The sequence below is a fragment of the Sycon ciliatum genome, chromosome 4, assembly GCF_964019385.1.
Source record: "Sycon ciliatum chromosome 4, ocSycCili1.1, whole genome shotgun sequence".
NCBI lineage: Eukaryota > Metazoa > Porifera > Calcarea > Leucosolenida > Sycettidae > Sycon > Sycon ciliatum.
In genome coordinates, this window is record NC_088646.1 from 26,272,175 (window position 1) to 26,292,852 (window position 20,678).

The window sequence follows — 20,678 nt, forward strand, 5'->3', positions numbered from 1 at the left end:
TCAGATTTATTATTGGTCTCACACCCCCGTCCTTCTTCGGGACTGCAAACAACTGAGAAATGAATTCTTTCTCTTGCTTCTTCATCTGTACTTCCGTAACAGCATGTTTCTCTACCATCTTTTGCACTTCTAGTGAAAGACAGTTCATCTCTTCCCCGGAAAAGACTATTTCGTGGGGCGGTTTCACTTGATGGGGTTGAGCAATCCAATCTATTGCATACCCTTGCACACAATCCTGTACCCAACGGTCGGATGTGAGAACTTTCCAATTTTGAATGAAAAGTTGTATCTTCCCTGCAGGGGGAGGACTCTGTAAGGCTATGCTTTGAGCCATGTCCACAAAACCCAAGTCCTTCAGGCACACCATAAGCGGAGATTGAGACATATTTGGAAGAAATTTTATTTCTTTCAAATGATTCATGAGGAGGCACTTCTGGTCCCGCTGATGCTCGTGTGCTGGACTTGGACTTGTTGGAGCTGGATGTCACTTGGCAGAGTCCGAGGACTTCTTGCTGCTGCCGTGGCTGAAGCTCGAATTGCCTGCGTAAGGCTGGTACCGTCCTCGTCCCCTGAATCCTCCACGGGAATTGCGGGAGTCCCGGTGAAAAACCGGCTGGTGGCTCTTGAAACCGCTCGGTTTCTTGGCAGGAGCTGACTGGGTATGGGTCTTGCTGGCTGCAACGCTGTTCAGCACCCGCATCTCGTCATCACGCTCCTTCGCCTTCTTGTAAAAGCCGTCGCCAAACAAATGTTGACGGGCTTCGGTAAAAATGGAGTCATCCTCAGCCATATCCGCAATGCGGGGGTTCAGACTAGAGAGGGCAATTTGACGGCGTTCCCGATTACATTGGGCCGAAAAATTCCCGAGGAGTTTTACTGCTGACTGTACAGCCTCCAATATCTCGCAAGCAGAGATATCCCCACTCTCTGCTCCCTCCAACACTCGAGTTAGGGGACCAACGGCGTCCAGGCCCAAGCTTTGCAGGCGCGCCAATTGTTTGTCTCGAGACTTTGTCTCATTGGACATCCTGGACTTCATGACTTTGTCAAGTCCAGGACAAGCCGAGTGCGGACAGTTTGGGGCACCAAACTTGTCACGAATTTGTCGCCTGCTCGGATTCGGCAAGGCGGAACAAAAACTCGACTTCAACAAACCCATAGTTGAATCAGACACAGGAAAAAGTTTGACCCCTTTGGAGTCCAACTCTTCCGTCTCTTTCTCCATTTCCTCCATCACACTGCTATCATCCGGCCATGACTTGGAGCTTTGCTCCTTGTATGGTGTGGACGTGCCGAGGAATGAGACAGTCGAAGGATTTTGTCTTTGACTATCCTCGATTCTCGTTACACGATCAGCAATGCTTTGCATGCTGGCTTGGATATTTTCCAGGATTCCAACCATCTCGCTGGACGGTGTAGACGACGTCTCCATACCAGTATCCATAACTAGAAGAAGTACAAAGACTAAGAAATGTTTCAAAACTGAAAAGGTACAAGACGTACAAAAACGCAGCCGTCACTCAAGGCGAGCTAGAAAAAAGGCCGAAGAGCAAGTGTGGAACGGACAGTTTCGACAACAAAAAAATGTGCGCTTTCCAAGATGCCAAAGGGCATGCGCACAAAATAAAACACAAAATTCACATAAAACATGTAAAATACACTACAAACTAGCTGTCAAGTTAGAGAATTAGGCCAAACACGTTGATATGGAGACAGAGCATTCTGAAATATAATCAGTCTAGTACAATATGGCTGTACTAGTACATCACGGAGTAGTGAAAATATTATCACGACTCTCTGTACTCCAGCTGGAGTCTGGTCTACATACGGGTAGTTACCTGGTTACGGAAGCTGGAGTTGTTCTTCATCTCTGCTTCTGTGAACTAATCTCACACTCACTCATTCACTCTCATTTGCTCACCCCCCCCCCCCCACCTCTCTCTCTCTCTCTCTCTCTCTCTCTCTCCCTCTCTCTCTCTCCCTCCCTCCCTCCCTCCCTCCCTCCCTCCCTCCACCTATGGAAATGACCCGAGGATGTACCCAGTGTGCTGACAGTGCTCAACACCGCGGAGGCAGAGCGTACTATACAATCAAGGCTTGTTTGCTGCTACTTCAATTAGTTTCATGCTCTCGCAATCACCAGGCGACATGAGGCACCTATGGGAGTGATAATATCCTAGCACTAAGGTGATAACAGGAAAAACTGCGACAGCATCTAAAAGAAGTTGATTGTTCCAACTAGGAACACACGCTTCTTGCCGAACTTGACACTTGACTGACTCACGACTCACGACTTGACTGGTGATGGTTTGGCCTGCCGGGAGAGCAGTATATAGACCACCCTTTTCAGGTGATCTACGGATATTTCCCCTAGTTTGAGGGGATTATGGCTCATAATCCTCTGCGCGCCTTGGGGATTTGAAAAATAATCCCCTCGGAACCGTGCAATATCCTATACATAAGTGGTACTTTTCAGGCACAATCTTCCTCAGCCTACTCAAGCTCAACTGATGAGGGGTGAATTCCCCGAAACACTGTGTATTGAGCAGGGAGTGGTGCTTTCTTGCAGGTTTGCCGAGTCGAAGGTTCGATGGACTTCTCGTGTGCTCTGGATGGCAGTCGTGAGTCAGTCAAGTGTCGAGTAAAGTCGGCGGAATAGCGCGAGCTCCGGTGTGGGGAGCAAACCCTTTCTTACATGTACACTCTTGCTACTACCGGTACTACTATATACTACGTGTAGTAGTAACTAGGTCACAAGTTAGTTAGTTACATGTAGTCCACGGCGCCAGCGACAACGAAAATTGACACAATCACAAGTAACATTGAAGTGACCATGTTACTGCTGCTGTAAGTTGTTAGTTTCAGAACACACAGTGACAGCTTGAGAGGGAAGAAAGGGACCTCCTAGTCCTAGGCTGCACCTGCACAATGACATGGTGGATGAATGCATTAGTTTGGATAGGCTACATGTAGACCAAAACTGGAAAGAGCCATGAAGAACCGTTAACCATGAATCATGATTGTTTTCTTGGTACTACCGTTAAGTACCGCCAGAGCGCCCCGTCTCGCGAGAGCGCCCCACCTTGATTTACAGCCAGAGAAAGGAAAATCGTATGGCAGAGTGCAACGAAGTGTGTACGATGTAAGAATCTTACAGTCCATTTCAAAACTATAGACGCGTACCTAGGCAAAAACCGTTATGCCAGCATCTATACCACATAAAATCTGTGATCACTTTGTGCATAAATTTTTCCAAATTGGGCGTCTGTTATCCAATCCTTTAGAAACTATATGAGAGTAATTGTGGAGCGATCCTGAGCAATATTCCGAAAACTATTCTCAAAAAGTTCCAGCCAAATTTGAAATATTTCAAAAACCCTACGCGTCTATAGTTTTGAAATGCACTGTAGTGTACTAAGGTCACACTTGGCAGGTTTTTGTGTAGAGCTTGTGTCCTCTTGAAGGTACGGATTGACTGCAAAACTTGCAATATGTGTACAAGGTTCATGTCGTATGACCTACAGACAGCAGACCACCTCCACAATACGACCACGAAAGGATGAGATGGTGGGGCGCTCTGGCGGTACTTTACGGTAATGGCAGCTTGGTAGCATGCCAAGAGTCCATGTTGTGGACTCTTGATGTACAACTACATGTACATGTATGGCAAAACTGCCGGTCGGTGCCGTGAGCACAGTTCGGAAGACCACAAAGCTGCAAGACTGCATTCGATCATTCATGCAAGCGGCAGTAGATAGAGCGATGGTCAGCTATAGTCAGTCTAGTACAATATGGCTGTACTAGTACATCACGGAGTAGTGAAAATATTATCACGACTCTCTGTACTCCAGCTGGAGTCTGGTCTACATACGGGTAGTTACCTGGTTACGGAAGCTGGAGTTGTTCTTCATCTCTGCTTCTGTGAACTAATCTCACACTCACTCATTCACTCTCATTTGCTCACCCCCCCCCCCCCCCACCTCTCTCTCTCTCTCTCTCTCTCTCTCTCTCCCTCTCTCTCTCTCCCTCCCTCCCTCCCTCCCTCCCTCCCTCCACCTATGGAAATGACCCGAGGATGTACCCAGTGTGCTGACAGTGCTCAACACCGCGGAGGCAGAGCGTACTATACAATCAAGGCTTGTTTGCTGCTACTTCAATTAGTTTCATGCTCTCGCAATCACCAGGCGACATGAGGCACCTATGGGAGTGATAATATCCTAGCACTAAGGTGATAACAGGAAAAACTGCGACAGCATCTAAAAGAAGTTGATTGTTCCAACTAGGAACACACGCTTCTTGCCGAACTTGACACTTGACTGACTCACGACTCACGACTTGACTGGTGATGGTTTGGCCTGCCGGGAGAGCAGTATATAGACCACCCTTTTCAGGTGATCTACGGATATTTCCCCTAGTTTGAGGGGATTATGGCTCATAATCCTCTGCGCGCCTTGGGGATTTGAAAAATAATCCCCTCGGAACCGTGCAATATCCTATACATAAGTGGTACTTTTCAGGCACAATCTTCCTCAGCCTACTCAAGCTCAACTGATGAGGGGTGAATTCCCCGAAACACTGTGTATTGAGCAGGGAGTGGTGCTTTCTTGCAGGTTTGCCGAGTCGAAGGTTCGATGGACTTCTCGTGTGCTCTGGATGGCAGTCGTGAGTCAGTCAAGTGTCGAGTAAAGTCGGCGGAATAGCGCGAGCTCCGGTGTGGGGAGCAAACCCTTTCTTACATGTACACTCTTGCTACTACCGGTACTACTATATACTACGTGTAGTAGTAACTAGGTCACAAGTTAGTTAGTTACATGTAGTCCACGGCGCCAGCGACAACGAAAATTGACACAATCACAAGTAACATTGAAGTGACCATGTTACTGCTGCTGTAAGTTGTTAGTTTCAGAACACACAGTGACAGCTTGAGAGGGAAGAAAGGGACCTCCTAGTCCTATAGTCAGTTTCAAAAAGATTAGCAATCCTGGTGATCGCCCGGGGAGTTTGCCGTCTTACCGTATGAGCGCTCGAGCGCTGCCTGGAAAAACTCACTGTGAACTCGAAGAAATATTCCGCGCGAAAGCATGAAAAATGACAACTCACGATCACTGACGATCTTCCTCGCATCGATGTGGAGTCAGAGAGGACATGTCGAAAGTGTGGTAAATTTTGACGAGCGGGATGCGTCCGTTTTGTGACCAAATAGATTCTTTGAGCTGCCGCGGATGCAATTTTCTCTCACGATGTGACGAAAACGGCATCGACAGAGACTCATTCCCAAGGCCTTGAAGTGGCAAAGTTATCCGTGTGACTTCGACGACATTTTGAGAAAGCAGATAGAAGACGGCGTTGACTCCTAAATTCAAATAAATTGGCGATCTTCAAATACTAAAATAATTCTCAAACAGAAATCGATCGCCTCATGATCGCGATGTGCCGGTTTATTCAACAACACGTACATGTACATGTAGCTACAGCGCAATGACTTCCGTGTTCACTCACACGGTTTCAGTGTTGTGTGTGTTCACAACTTCACATGGCGTGAGCCAGTCATTCAAGTGTCAGTCAGTTCGGCAGGAAACGCGAGCTCCAACAACAAGTCGCTTGGCGCAGCCACCTTCTTTGTCTGGTACCAAAACAATGAAAAAATTGAAGAAAAAATGTTTGCCTTGAAGATTTGTTGGGATTTGAACCCACAACTTCATGGTCAGCAGACAGCATTCATAACCACTAGGCCAAAAAGGAAGGGATAAATCGTGGGTTTTGATAACAAATCGATACTGGCTTCCAGGGCAAATTATAAACCATGGGAAAAAGCCAGAAACCTGGCCGAAATACTAACTCCTTAACGGTTGGTCCAATTGTTCCGAAACCTTCACAGAACAATTTGCCGTGCCCTAACAAGCCGTTTTATGTACTTTGTTGTCCAGATTTCCCTTATCTTCATACTTTTTAAGACCTAAACTTGATTGCTAATCTTTTTGAAACAGACTGTAGGCTGCACCTGCACAATGACATGGTGGATGAATGCATTAGTTTGGATAGCGAAGGACTAAAGGGACGCTGGTCTAGGAGTGCGGCAGTTTTTGCGCCATGGCAACGAGGAGTGCGCGCACGCGACTCCACAGCCACCAGCGCAAAGCGTTGTAGGCTGCGGAACGCCGGCAGGGAGAGCGAATGAGACACTTCGCCGTGACCCAGGTAGTAGTTCGTACAGTGCAGCACGAGTACTTGCAGTAGACTCTATTTTTTTCGCGCATCTTTTTCTGGAGAAAGCGAAAAACATAGGAAAGCGATGCTTGCTGAATGAACAAGACGATGGATTAGTTCCTGAAAGTCACTCTACTTGGATTGATAATGATTTTGTTGAGGAGCGGTTTGAATTCGTTACTTTTCACGACAGCCTGACGCCAGCCTGACTTCTGGCTTGCAGTAGAGCTCTCCTTCCGATCCTGTCAATGGTCTCAGATTTGAAAGAAAAATACTCGAACAGTGATATCAATACATCGCTTGTGGAAGGAATGGGCGAGTGCTGGCAATCACTCAGTCTTCGCAAGTAGAGAATGTCCCTGCTGATTACCAGCTGAGAGACAGCTATTCTGTGCTGTGAAACGAAGGGACGATTCTTGAAGTGGAAGAACAATCGTACATGTACTAGATGTGCTGATCTACTTGTATGCAATGTCACCCACAGTGTGTACAAACCTGTAGGCTAAAGCCGGTGTTACACTGGGGTTTTCTGGATCTTCAAAGCACCAGAAGTAGTATGTGTACTATTGAAAGCGCCCATTCCGTCTTGGAGGTGTGCATCACATTGACATTGTGCATGCGGTCTTTTACTAGTACATGTGTTTGGTCAGAGTCTCATCTCTGTGTGTGTCTGTCTCTCTGTTTGCTTGTGTGTCGGTGTGTGTGTGTGCGCGTGCGCGCGCATATGTGCTTATGTGTCTTCATGTGTGAGCAGTGTGTACTTTGAATGTGCCGTGCACAACTGTTTTGTGTGTGTATGAGCTTGCAATTGCCTTGCATGCGCTTTGAACATGTGTTCATGTACGTGCTCCGCAGGACTTGTGATTTTGCCTGACCTTTGAAACCAATTGGACTGCCTGCCCTGGCAAGGGACTCTTATTGCCTAGCTTCTTGTTATGGCGGCATCAACAGTAGCACGTAACGCCACCTGACCTGTCGTTGCTTCACAGCTGCTGCTTTCTCACTCCCGCTGTATCAGTTCGGCGTATTGCCCAGCTGCACCGTGTAGCCGTGTTGTGAAACAGCATACCGGTGCTCCCTGCTCAGTAGCTGTTGTCAGTACCAGGAACTTGGTGAGTGTAGCGGACACAGGTAGTGGCGAGTACACTGCGTCGCTGGTGACACACCGTCACTGGAAATGCCCCGCGTCACGCAGTGCAGCGCGTCACTATTCCGCTCCACCACGTGTCACAAACGCAGCGTTGCAAGGGCTGCTAGCGCAAGTGCAGCGTCTCCAGCATGCTAGCAGGAACAGCGCAGCAACAGTGGCGGAGCACTGAGCCCGGAGCAGAGGTCCCGATTGGCTTCCGCTTGTCATATGCTGTGCGCTGCGATCGGGTCGTTGCTCAGCACCATCCCTTACTTGCTGCAGCAATGTTCCCGCTACAATACTTACCCGGGTGTAGCCAGCAACGGACTGCGATCTAGTGTATCCATATTCTCCACGTGTACATTGGTGCTTGATGACATCATCAAGTCACTGCTTACCTCATCGAATACTAGGAGAGATTTCGCACAGGCTGTGTCAGCACTTGAAGAACATTCAGAGCTGCTCAGGGATCACGCGCAGCTTTTTAAAGTCATTTACGCTGTCGTGCAAGTGGACAAGACTGGCGACCTGATCGTTGATCATACTCAGTTTCCGGACGACTTTCTGGACACTGCTGAGAGTATGGAGCGGAGAAGCTTCTATGGACGGTGCCTCGGCCTTCATGTAAGTCACTGTGAGAAGTAAGGTGACATTTGTATGTGTGCTCCGCGACCGTAGAGTACAATAGCTGTCCGTGGTCTTTTAAATATTCCTACCCGATCCCCCTTTGGTGCGTCCATGGAGATATAAAGCCGAGACCTCTGGTCGGCTGAGCTTAATGGGCCCCACCACCACATGCACACTCCATTATTCGCCCCATTGTCTGGAGATAATGTGGATTTTGTAGAGAGAAAAAAGAAGAAAAAAACATCCGAGTTTCAAAACAAACAAACAAAAGTTTTAGCATGCCATGTGCGATTGACGTTGACGATTTGTTCTGTACCATGCTCAACACTCTCTTTTTGCTGCAGAGTGCCAGCTCTGAGCCTTCTAAGGCAGTCATCATTCACTTCCATGGTGGAGGGTTTCTGGCGCAAACGTCACAGTCACATGTGGTAGGTCATTGGAAACAAATGGGTGTGCTTTGCTGCCATGCTCCATCCATTTCTCCGCTGCCCTAGCCAATAAAAAGATACTGTGTCATGTGTGTAACACGGATGTGCACCAGGTTTTCATTTGGCCCCATATACAATAGTACAGTATTGCTCCATGACATCCAGTCGCGTCACTCAAGTACGTGCCGGGCGTTGCGCAGCCCTAGACCTGCGAACACTGGGCTGCGAAATGGTGCACGGCGCAAACTTGACTCACGCGACCGAATTTCATTGAGCAGCACTGTACATAATATTAGTATACCCTATGCATGTGTCTTCCTTGTGGTGTATTGTTCATGCAGAGCTATCTAAGCCACTGGGCCAACCAGCTCAACGTTCCCGTGGCGTCCGTTGACTACATGACGGCCCCCGAGCACCCGTACCCACGTGCCGTCAACGACTGTTTCTACGCGTACGCCTGGGTGCTGAGGAACGCCACCAGCCTGGGTACCACTGCCGAGAAAGTCATCCTGGCCGGCGACTCGGCTGGAGGTAACTTTGTCTTCGGAGTGGCATTCCTCGCTGCGCAGTACCAGCTTCGGAAGCCGTGTCTGGTTCTGGGCGCGTACCCTGCTCTGAAAATCTCACTGGATCTGTCACCGGCACGCTGCCTAAGCGTAATGGATCCGCTGTTACCCATTGGAACGCTGCGGGCATGTTTGAATGCGTACCGGGGGAGTGGCAGGTGAGATACCAGTTCTTCTTTTCCTTGGAAATTTCACTGTACAGTGCATTCCTGGGATTAGCACATTAGAATTGGCAAACGTGTTCATCTTTGGATAGTGACAGCTGATAAGAGGTGCATAGACTGTCACTCCAAGTAAAAATTCCTTCGGTGCAAATAGGATTGCCCATTTCACAATATATACCCTTACCTTGTAATGTGAACAGTCGGCGTGGAGACAGTAACTTTTAAAACTATAGCTAACGTGGTTGCGGTATTGGTGTGTGACAAGCGAGGTGGCATGAAATAAAAGTTAGGCTTCAACATTAAATACCCAGGGTCTAACACCCTTTTCTCCTTTCATCGGGTGTGGAGTGCTGTTTCGACGACCCTGCGTATCCTTTCCCAGACCTCATGTGTGAAGTACCTCACCTGTGAATCATTGAGGTGGATGTCCCCTACTGGCCCTAGAGGTACGCTCAGGGAGTACGTAAATACCGGTGTTTTTCTACTCCCTGATACGTTCTACTGAAGTTTCACTGTATGCGACGTAGTGACAATGATAGGCGTTACATTACTTTGTCCACGCCAACGTAGGCACCTTCTCTGGGAGGTTGCTCAGTTCACCCAATGTGAGAGCTGTTCGCACAATATGGGACGGAATTGGCTGTAGGCTGCAGTCTCCCTCTGCGTGCGTGTGTGTGTGTGTTTGTGTGTCCACGTGTACTACGGTGAAACTACACCAAGTCACGTTCTTAGCACATCGACAATCAACTTTCACACTTCATGTCTTGTGCTTATGCAATGTGAAAGAACCTACAGTGCTGCTCAATGAAATCCAGTCGAGTCACTCACGTACGTACTGGGTGTTGCACTAGACCTGCGAACATTGGGCTGCGAAATGGTGCAAGGTGCAAACTTGACTCACGCGACCGGAATTCATTGAGCAGCACTGTACTTTAAAGTGCTTTGCTGTGACTTTGTCACTTTCTGGTTAGCTGTGATTTTGTCACTTTCTGGGTAGCTGTGTATGCTGTGCACAACCGGATTTCATTGAGCAGCATTGTATGGTTTTGTCACTTTCTGGGTAGCTGTGTGCACATCACCTCAAGCTTTGATTTTCATCACCTCGAGCTTTGATTTTCATCACCTGGAATTGAAACAAAACTGCGTCGCTTCCTTTGTCTTGCTTTCTTTATCTGATGCAACGTTGGTGATGGATGAGGACAGAGAGCTCTGTGACTAGAGGCAGGTGTTTGGTGGACGTGGACCGTGTGACTTGCCTTTGCCCTTGCTATAGTCTCCTTAAAGTCATCGGAATCCACTCTCTCAGTCTCTCTGTGCTCGCACTGCTAGGCTATGCTGTGGATGCACTCCGCAACGCTGATTGCTCCGTGAGTACCAGTTCATGGTGTTCTTCTCTTGTCCTGTCCAGCACGCCAGAGTATAACCCGAACACCGGTCACCTGTCACAGCTGCAGTCGGGCATCCACCACTGTCATGCCACCATTCTGAATGCTTCGCCGGCTTACCTCTCTCCACTGCTGGCCAGTGATGAGATGCTGCACAGCTTACCATCGGTTGCATTGCTGGTAAGCCACTATAGCACACATGGCAGTACGGTATGAGCTATGCATTCACATACCAGTAGCTGAGGAGTGCTAATTCCGTACTTATAGTATTGACAAGCTAGCCTATTGATCAGGAACTGTCCGCAAATACACCCCTGTCCAAAACTCTTTCGAGAAGGAACCTTTCCGATGCCCCGGAAAACCCAAGCACTGCTATACCACACGTAGGTGTGTGAATTGTGACTAGATGCAATAGTCATGTACATGTAACTAAGTTAGGCAACCTTACAACATGTGCAATGTTGGAAGTGTGTTTCACCAAAAAGGAGACCAAGAGTAGAGAGTCTTCTGTGTAGTCTCTACATGTGACATGATGAGCATGTAAACAACCTAATTCTGAAGTACATGCACATGTACGTACTTCACAGGATCTTTTGGAGCCACAGAGTCAGAGGTCAGCAATGTTGTGACAGGCCCTGCCCTGTAGCTCTGGGTCTGGGTGTGATGTACAGTCAGACCTCGCTTATCCGGATTCCTCGCGACCCGGAAGAAAATAGCTGGCTACAGATTTACAGCATACGTGATGCATCCAATGTAACCGGTGTTCGGTTATCCAGTTCCCTCGCCTATCCGGATATTTTTGTGGAAAACGGATGTGTGCGGTTAAGCGAGGTCTGACTGTACTGTTAGCATTTTCAAGCCTTACTGATCAATGCAAGGAGCAGTCTGTGTGTAATGAGTAGCTATGTATGGAGCAGCTAGTCTGTGTGTAATGAGTAGCTGGCCATGTGAGTTCCATAGAAAATCGATTGTGCCTGAGACATGTTGCGTGTCTGGGAAGGGGTGTTAATAGAGAGGTTAAGCTTTACGTGACACGAAAGTTCAGCTCGCGTGTTGGAAAACAACGCGAGTGACCTGCAGCTCACGTCGAAATTTGAAGGTTTACGCCTAATTTGACGTGATATTGCGCATCACGTCAGAAATAACGTGCAGCTTAACCTCTCTCTAATAGTCAGTCATGTGAAGTGTGTACAGAGCACCTTGGTAAGCACATATAGATCATCTACATGTATGTGCTTGACCCTGCTAGGAATGGGAAGGTGGGTTACTAGCACCCCTTCCACAGAGAGTAGTGTGCAGTATGAGCTGATAGAACTTCCATGACAGCGACCTCCATTGGAGAAGGACCCCTGCTGTCTAGTGGAAGAGTTGCCTGAGGCTCAGCCGTACTTCTTATCGGTATCTTTGAGTACAAGAACATTTCAACATGCTACATTATTGTGCTCCTTTGTGGGTGTTCAAGTAAGAAAGCTATGTTTCTTTGCCGATAGATTTCTTCGTGCTATGGGTCATCTCTTACTCTGTGTGTGTGTGTGTGTGTGTGCCAGCTAGTTCAGTTGGTGGGTACACTTATGCCTGATTGTGTTGGGTATGTTGCCAACGGGCTCAGCTGCTTGAAGGTGTAATGTTGTACTTGCCACCTTTGTTGGTTCCAGGGTTCATATACTTTCTATTTGAAGTATACATACCTGTTAACCATGGACTGCTTCTGGCTAGATTAACTCTTGTGTAATCGATGGTGCTAGTGATGTCTAAATCAGATCCAGCCTGATTTAGCCACCCGCACTAGTAGCAAGTATTACCTCCACTGGGGGCAGGGGTAACTGCAGTTGGATCCCAGGACGGATACCCTGATGCCGTCAATCCTTTTTCTGCACCTTGTCCACACCCACTTACCGAGGTGTGGTGAGCCCATAAGTGGGATCGTTTTCAAGTCCACCCAGAGTTTTGGGGATTTCAGGGGGTGTCGGCCGTTGGGCGGTTCAATAACCAATTGAGTCATCTTTCCAAGATTCCTTTACAGTCTCTCTCCCCTCTCCCGGGGAGACCCACGTGACCACTTTTGGCAGTGAGCAACAAGTACAAGTACAGGTGTGTGTGTGTGTGCGTGTGTGTGCATGTCTCTCTCTCTCTCTCTCTCTCTCTCTCTCTCTCTCTCTCTCTCTCTCTCTCTCTCTCTCTCTCACACACACACTCTCTCTCACACACTCTCTCTCTCCCTCTCTCTCTCTCCCTCTCTCTCTCCATCCGTTCTGTTGTACCTTTCAGCCAAGTTCATTTAACCCCCTCTTGGATGATTCCATCGTCATGGCGCGTCGTCTGCACGCACTCGGCAAGGATGTGACACTACGCCCATTCGACGGAATATCCCATGGCTTCCTCAACTTCCACGCAGTCAGCCGCTTGGCGCAGCAAGCCACCAACGTGTGCATTGAGTTGATGGACGCAGCAATCAAGCAACACGACCAAGATGTTTAGTCGTGATACAAGTAGTGCCTATTGCAGTACGAGATGTCACCACTCATGCGTTCTCAGTGCAGCACCGGACATTTGCCCATTGGCACTCATTTTACGAGTATTGAACTATTTTTTTTAAATACTTAAGTAAGGTCCATAATTAGTTTTATTCCCGTAGCTATGCAGAAGACGTTACTGAAGACGTTACTTCAGTAACGTATGGCGCTAGCCAGGGTCCACACAGCTTTAATTTGGTGTTTGTGTCACGCCTGGCGCTATCCCGTATCTGTCCCGAACCGTACCATCAAACACAGCTGGCCACATACAGCTGGCCGCAATATTCGAATAGGGCTTTCAAACGCAAGATCATAACGTGAAGCAACTTGGAAGAATGAGTATGAATGCGGAGTGTATGGGGGAATGCATGCAGGGCGACAGTGCGGGTTCGAATCCCAGGTAATGCCCGAAAAAAATAGGAGAACAATTTATAACATCTCTTTTCTTTTTTTTTGCCGTCATCAAGGCGGTAGACGGTGTCGTATTACCCTCGACCGTACCTATCCTGACCGTACCGTACAATCAAAAACGGCTGGCCACAATGCATATTCAAATAGGGCTTTCAAATACAAGATCATAACGTGAAGCAACTTGGAAGAATTAGTATGTATGCGAAGTGTATGGGGGGATGCATGCAGGGCGATAGTGCGGGTTCGAATCCCAGGTTTAATATGTCTAAAAACAAAAAAGTAGAAACTTATAAGAATTTATAACATCCCTATGCTTTTTTTGTCTAGGTCATCAAGGCAAAAAAGCATAGCGTAGGGCCCTGAGCTTCCAAGCTCTCTCGTTACCAAGCATCAAGTTGAAGTGGTTTGGACATGTTGCAAGGCATCAGGATAGCTACTCCCACTATTTCTTGGATGGAATAGTGCCTGGTTCTTGGCTGCATGTAGTCTAGCCTATTTTGCACTAGCGTGACCCATGCTACCGGCATACCGACAGCTCCTAAACAAAAAATAATGCGGTGCCCACGTTATTGTTGATATAAATATGACTGTGGCTAGTAGGGTAGTGATCAACACAGTAAAGAAATATACACCAGTTCTATGTGCGATAGTGCAGATCTGATACTTGCTGGATATAACATTGGAGGTTAGCGTCAATATGCACTTGGAACACTAGGGACAGGCCAGCCGTCTAGATGACTACATTATCATACTCCCATCAGAGGGTGTACATGATTTAAACATACACACATAAAACGAGGCACTCAACTGTGAATGTACAAAGAGCCATGCGAACACGTAGTCTATGTCTTTTTCTTAGCCTTGGCGCGGGGCACCTTCGTGTCCGCGGATGCCCATGCCTTGAGGGCACACAGCTTCTTGCCCAGGTCAGTCAAGTCGACACCAGCTAGTTCAACCTACAAGTACACCGTGTAAACACAGAGATAACACTGTGTTACATGTGTGTATCAAGACTCGCTGACTGAAGACTCACGAATCATGCATGCTCATATCACACGTGCGCATGCGAGACAGGAGACAGTTTGGGGAATGTCATCACACAGGAAAACAATACTAGCACATCGTTACACCACTGGCACTATGATAGGCATGTGACGTCACCCGGATGATGTGGATACATGAATGCAAGGGAATCCGGGATGTGAATACAAGAACACAGACAACAGCACAATAAGCACACAGCTACAGGAAACAACGCGAGGGGCAGTACCCAGAGCACACACAGGGAAGCAAACAATCACATGATCCGCTAGGCAGCAGCAGGACAACAAAACAGCCTAAGGACTACGAGATCTCGTATACTTAGCAGCAGGACAGACACATCCATTACTGGTCACATCAGCCGGCGGAGCACCCGCAACATACCTTGTCCTTGATAAGCTGTCCACGATTCTTAGCTCGTTCTGAGTGGAGGTTGATGGATGGGAACATCTTTACAAATTGAACATACCTGCAGAGGACATTGTAGGTCCACAAGAACTTGTCATAACACGAACCCACACATAGCCTAGAGGGATGATCCTTTCCCACCAACGACTACTATTCAAGACTTCAAGTACCATAGTACAATACATGTCAGTAGCCTATAGCGATAAGCAGCCCATAATTAAGTTCTCCGTATTCCAGGAGGGTCTAGATGCTGCTAGATATCCGGAGAGCATCATCTACTCATGTACCGTAGAGCAGAGCTTTATCATAGATATCAGTCTGGTTGGTGAGAACTGAGTAGGCGGGAAAGCACCTAGTACAAACCACTGCATCAAACTTTAAAACAAATACGGACACACACACACGAGCGCACACTCATACTACTACTACTACTAGCAGCATGACTGCCCAGAGGGGCAAGTGTCACCCCTATGGAAAGGGGACCAGAAAACGGGACACGGATCACAAGCAGGACCGCGAATGTCTGGCTAGGTCCTGCTGCCGGCGGAAATTGCGTTTACAACGTGGGCAGCTGAGGGGCAGAGCTGCTCTCTCAGCAGCAGATGGTCTCGCACCACGATTGCAGTTGTGACGCTTGAACCCGGCCGCAGAACGGAAGCATCGCTGACATGTTGGGCAGTGCTGCTGGCAACAAGCTGAAAGTGGCACAGACAGACTGACTGTTGGTGTAGGAGAACTCGTGACAGGCTGGCATCGATGAACAGAGTAGCCACCCTTGCTGCGGAACCACCTCTGGCAGTTCTGGCATTGCACTGATCCACGCTGGAGCTGGATGGGAAGCCGTCTCTGAGTGGTGCACTTGTGCCGCGTTCTATCTGAGACCCGTGAGAAGTTCCGGTCACACACTGCGCAATGCACAGACTTGGGCATGGTGGAGCTCGACTGAGGGGCAACCCGTACTTCCCTCCACTGTTGGCGGTCCTGAGCAAGGATGAACCACTGAGATGGCTGTTGCAGTGCAACCTTGAGGTCGGTCATCACCGTGTCTTTCCACCGTCGCCGGGGACCACAAAACGGCCGAGGCACAGGTAGCCACCCAAAGAGGAGTTGGAGGGGGGTGCGATCCTCATCCATACGCGCAACGTGCCCAGTCCATTCCAGACGCCGATTGCGGAGGCGTGTAGACATCAGTACTGGGTCTCCCCAACGGTTCCGCAGGTCTGTGGATGACAGCCGCTCGGACCACTGACGAGGCTTGGTGATGCTGAGGACAGTCCGGATGCATTGATGGTGGAATTTATCCAAACTTCTGATATCCCGTTGGAGTGGGGTCCAACACTCTCCGCCATACAGTAATATTGAGGAAACGCAGGCCATGTACAGGTGGCGTTTACTAGAGAGGGACAGAGATCTGTCAGTGAATACCTTCTGGAGGGCTCCGAAGGCCTTTGAGGCTTCGGCAATACGGCGCTTGATGTCGGATGAAGAACGACTGTCAGGGGTCACTATGGATCCTAGGTAGGTGAACTTCGGCACGGCTTCGATAGTGCCAAGGGGGAGAACGATGTCAGCCGAGTCTTCAGCAGAGACCCCATGGCCCGCCGTCATGATCTTCGTCTTAGCATGCTCACAGTTAGTCCAAATTCTCGGCAACACTACAGAAGAGCTCCACACCAAACTCAGCATCACTACGGCATTCAGACACGAGAACGGCATCATCAGCATACTCCAGGTCACTAACAGACAGTGACTCGCCAGCCCTGCGCGATGATGAGCGGGGGTAGAGTTGGCCATCGATGGAAAACTGGATGCTGACAGAGTGACTACGACCTGCATCCTTTAGCCGGGCACGCCATGTCTCAACAACCGCCCCGAAGTACAGGTTAAAGAGAACGGGTGCCATGACACATCCTTGTCGGAGACCATTAACCACACACTCATACACACACGCACACGAATACTCATATACGTAGCAGTGTTCTGACGTACCTTGCTCGCGTGCTGTTGTTGGGCCGACTGCCGTGCGCCACACGCTGGTCCCAGATGAGTAAGCTGCCAGCACGCATGGGTACTCTCTGGGGCTGTTTGTACATGGGATCATGGCCATGCACAGGTATAAAGTTCTACAAAGAGAACACAGAGATCACAGGTAACAACCAACCATTTGAATGGTAAAGTAGTCGTTGTTGATGAAATCCAGCCAAATAAAACATCAGTACCCCGCAGCAGTACACAGACAACTGTCCCTGTGGGCAACAACTGTATGGTCCTGACCCTAGTTGAGCATGATACGGCTGGATTTTGCTGGACATGGCAGTAGTTTTAAAAAGCAGCACAGTCCTGGAGAAGGTTGCAGGAGAAAACAAGTAGCTGAAGAGAGAGTTTTTTTTTGCAGATTTAGATTTATATTGCTCCAGGAATGGTCAAGGGTGAACAAGGGTCTTGTCAACTGCACAAAGGTGTTGTTTGTTGCTCGGACCGCGGTCACGTTCTCAGTACTGAATATCACACCAGCCTTGTCGCGCTATACATTGTGCCGTGGTGGTCACAGGTGAACGCGTTGGAGTGTCGCTTCTCAACAGAGCCTACAAAACAAAGTCATGGCGAGTGTGCCGTTATCACCGTTTGCATGAAGCCTCAGATGTCCAGGAATGATTCTTAGTTTCTTACCTTGCCCTTGGCTCAGCTCCAAGTTTTCCTGTTTCTGTAGTTACGTCATGACCAGTATGGCACTCAGCTGTGGGGTAGCTAAGGATGAACCTAGTAGGGTGCAGAAAAAAAACACATATACATCATACATTAAAAATCCGGTTTGCATCAGCTGTGGATTTTTCAACTCCCATCCTCCCAGTCCCTGCAGAGAAACGAACGGAACTTTGGTATAATTAGTCTGATGTGATATTGAGTCGCGTGATATTGCAAGATAACACACAAAATGTAACACATTGAGTGCCAGATTAGATAACATTCATATCACTTATGTAACATGGACAAATGTGGGCACAAGTTATGCGATTGAGTCTACCAACTAAGCCAGATTTTGAAGAGTCGGACGTGCACAATCCAGCACAAAACTGACAAGGAGCACGGAGACATTCCACGGCATGAAAGTGCCTTGTGCCCACATTTTTCCATGTTACAATTTTTTCTTGGCTCACCCTCTGAGTTCCAATCTCTTATGTGTTGAGTTATAGTATTCTTGAATTGTGTTCAGTTTATCATCATTATAATAAGGTCGAGCATTGAAACGATTGTTTTCAGAATCAGAATATTCTTTGAAATGCTGATAAGTAGTTGATACATGTGGATAACACAAGTGGTTATTTGTAGAGGTTATTCTTCTGGCAACTTTTTATTTCGCCATTTGTTTGGATAATGAACCTACCGCTCGCACAGACTGAGCTCACACAACTTCTCAGCTTCAAGGGCAGTCGTAACTGACTTCTTTAGTTTCTCCAGCTGGGTGTTGTGTCCTCCACCTTGTTTCATGCTGTCAAACTAACAACATGTATGAACTATAACAAGGTTTATCTAATACTAGTATTGTACTAGTATTGGGTTTGTACAGTCTATATCCAGCCCACTGATAATGGTGCAGAGCCACTCCGTTTTATGTGTCTATCAGCACTGCTTGTTGTACTGTTGTGCATTATCATACTACTACGCATTCGTTCCTCATGTTGTATTCACGTCTGATGCGCGTAGTCGCGTACACTGCTTTCATTCCTCATGTTGTATTCACGTCTGGATGCGCGTAGTCGCGTACACTGCTTTCACTTCTCATGTTGTATTCACGTCTGATGCGCGTAGTCGCGTACACTGCTTTCGCGCAATCTTTTGATTTGAATGTTTCTTGAATCTCCGCTTCTGCTTCGAGAGAGGCAGAACTTTCCTTTGTACTGCAAGATGATTTCGATCAGAGTCAGAGTAAAACATTATAATACAGTCTTCTAAAACAACGAGTCGTGTGCTATCCGGAGGCATGTTCGAGTAAGAACAGGGTTATATAATAGTACTTATCTGTATCAGAGGGTCCCGGGCATCATACAGGCGTAGGAATAGGGCCTTTGTAAATAGCTGCCGTTCTTTGCCAGTACGGTAATGTTTCTGTGGGCTCTTTTACCTAGGGTTTTTGTCTCTTTTTTGTGTTCCAATTGATTTTTACTTTATATTTTTGTGTTTAATACTAACATTCATGCATTTTTATGACTTGGGGCTCCCCGCGTGCTAGAGTGTACGTGAAGTGTGTGGGTACAGTGAGGGCTGCGTCCCACCCGCCTGCGTGGATTCACAGGAAGTGTAAGTTACGAAGTCTGAAGAAAATGTTGAACAGTCTCTGCTGGGATGACGACTACACCATAGCTCAGTGGTTAGAGCATCGCTGGCTTCAAGCGAAGGTCCCTGGTTCGAGTCCAGGTGGTGACAGTCATTTTTGTTCAGACTTTTCCTGTTTGTCTCTTTCCCTCAAACTAGTGAAGATTCATGCATTTAAATTGATTTTTGTACTTCAAAGTAGTTTACTGAATTTGAATTTGTTTGATGATATGTGCAATTCATTTTTCCCGCACAAGAGGCTTTACTAGTACTTACCTGCGGAGGCATTGGTTGTGAGAGTTACCACCCCACCCTCGCAGTTTGGCGCTGCATCCCCTCTGAGATGAACGGCTGCTGAAAATGTTATTGCGTCTGCGTTGTTGTGACTGCTTTTGCTACGCTGCCTGCTCTTCTTGGCATTACTGCTGCTACGAGTACGAGTTCGTACTGCAGTCTTCTGTCTTGGCAATTACTGCACTAATAAAATAATATTGAAGTAATACGCGGAAAACGAAAACGAAAGGACGAACGAAGAAGATTGCTGACCATGACGAACAACAGTGCATATCCAGACGACAGACGGCTTGCCAGAATCAGTCTGGTGCATCTTCAGGAATCCTAATCGCATTCAGCAGTCAGCTTCGAGGTCAAGTTTCAGAAGGAATAATTTTTTTTTTAAATTTTGGAGAAGAAGCTTCCTTTCTAAAAAAAAGCGTTCCTTGCTGTCAAGCAAGGTGCCTACACAATGTGTAGGGCTCCCTGGTCGGGAGTACTAACAGCTGCTCGCATCCCATGGTGCTCAGTTTCGCTCTATCCGATCGAGTAACTTTTTACCTCCTGTAGCTCAAGACCAGGGAGCCCTACACATACCGGTATGTGTAGGGCTCCCTGGTCAAGACTGCACTCGTACTGGGTCACGGCCAAGTGTCTCACTCGCTGTCCCGCCGCAAGTCTGCAGCGCTTTGCGCTGGTGGCTCTCGCGTGCGCGCACTCCTCGTTGCCATGGCGCGCAAAAACTGCCGCACTCCTAGACCAGCGTCCCTTTAGTCCTTCGCGTTTGGATAGGCTACATGTAGACCAAAACTGGAAAGAGCCATGAAGAACCGTTAACCATGAATCATGATTGTTTTCTTGGTACTACCGTTAAGTACCGCCAGAGCGCCCCGTCTCGCGAGAGCGCCCCACCTTGATTTACAGCCAGAGAAAGGAAAATCGTATGGCAGAGTGCAACGAAGTGTGTACGATGTAAGAATCTTACAGTCCATTTCAAAACTATAGACGCGTACCTAGGCAAAAACCGTTATGCCAGCATCTATACCACATAAAATCTGTGATCACTTTGTGCATAATTTTTTCCAAATTGGGCGTCTGTTATCCAATCCTTTAGAAACTATATGAGAGTAATTGTGGAGCGATCCTGAGCAATATTCCGAAAACTATTCTCAAAAAGTTCCAGCCAAATTTGAAATATTTCAAAAACCCTAC

The 20,678-nt window shown here is 47.8% G+C and overlaps 2 protein-coding genes across 3 annotated transcripts; one reads left to right on the forward strand and one right to left on the reverse strand.

Moving 5' to 3' along the window:
- Positions 1-6,271: 6,271 nt before the first annotated feature.
- Positions 6,272-13,358, forward strand: LOC135815325 (hormone-sensitive lipase-like). 2 transcript variants are annotated; one of them, XM_065328601.1, is made up of 5 exons: positions 6,272-7,960; positions 8,308-8,391; positions 8,733-9,115; positions 10,530-10,686; positions 12,775-13,358. In XM_065328601.1, the coding sequence occupies exons 1-5, from the start codon at positions 7,565-7,567 to the stop codon at positions 12,982-12,984; spliced, it is 1,230 nt and encodes a 409-aa protein (XP_065184673.1). In that variant the 5' UTR covers positions 6,272-7,564; the 3' UTR covers positions 12,985-13,358. The 2 variants fall into 2 exon arrangements, with proteins under 2 accessions (XP_065184673.1, XP_065184674.1); XM_065328602.1 differs by lacking the exon at positions 8,308-8,391.
- A 204-nt stretch (positions 13,359-13,562) lies between these two features.
- LOC135815326 (putative phytanoyl-CoA dioxygenase) lies at positions 13,563-19,843 on the reverse strand. Its single transcript, XM_065328603.1, has 5 exons — positions 19,470-19,843; positions 17,550-17,639; positions 16,869-17,002; positions 14,856-14,940; positions 13,563-14,386 (listed from the first exon to the last, which is right to left on the reverse strand). Exons 3-5 carry the CDS (start codon positions 16,970-16,972, stop codon positions 14,273-14,275), a joined length of 303 nt encoding a protein of 100 aa, XP_065184675.1. The 5' UTR covers positions 16,973-17,002; positions 17,550-17,639; positions 19,470-19,843; the 3' UTR covers positions 13,563-14,272.
- Positions 19,844-20,678: the final 835 nt, after the last annotated feature.

Excerpts from the sequence above, each read along its gene's own strand:
- LOC135815325 (XM_065328601.1), top strand. The coding sequence starts at position 7,565 with ATGCTGTGCGCTGCGATCGGGTCGTTGCTCAGCACCATCCCTTACTTG. Across the intron at positions 7,961-8,307 it reads GACGGTGCCTCGGCCTTCAT|AGTGCCAGCTCTGAGCCTTC; the intron begins GTAAGTCACTGT and ends TTTTTGCTGCAG. Across the intron at positions 9,116-10,529 it reads GCGTACCGGGGGAGTGGCAG|CACGCCAGAGTATAACCCGA; the intron begins GTGAGATACCAG and ends TGTCCTGTCCAG.
- LOC135815326 (XM_065328603.1), bottom strand. The coding sequence starts at position 16,972 with ATGTACAAACAGCCCCAGAGAGTACCCATGCGTGCTGGCAGCTTACTC. Across the intron at positions 14,941-16,868 it reads AACAACAGCACGCGAGCAAG|GTATGTTCAATTTGTAAAGA; the intron begins GTACGTCAGAAC and ends TGTCCTCTGCAG. Across the intron at positions 14,387-14,855 it reads GACAGCTTATCAAGGACAAG|GTTGAACTAGCTGGTGTCGA; the intron begins GTATGTTGCGGG and ends GTGTACTTGTAG.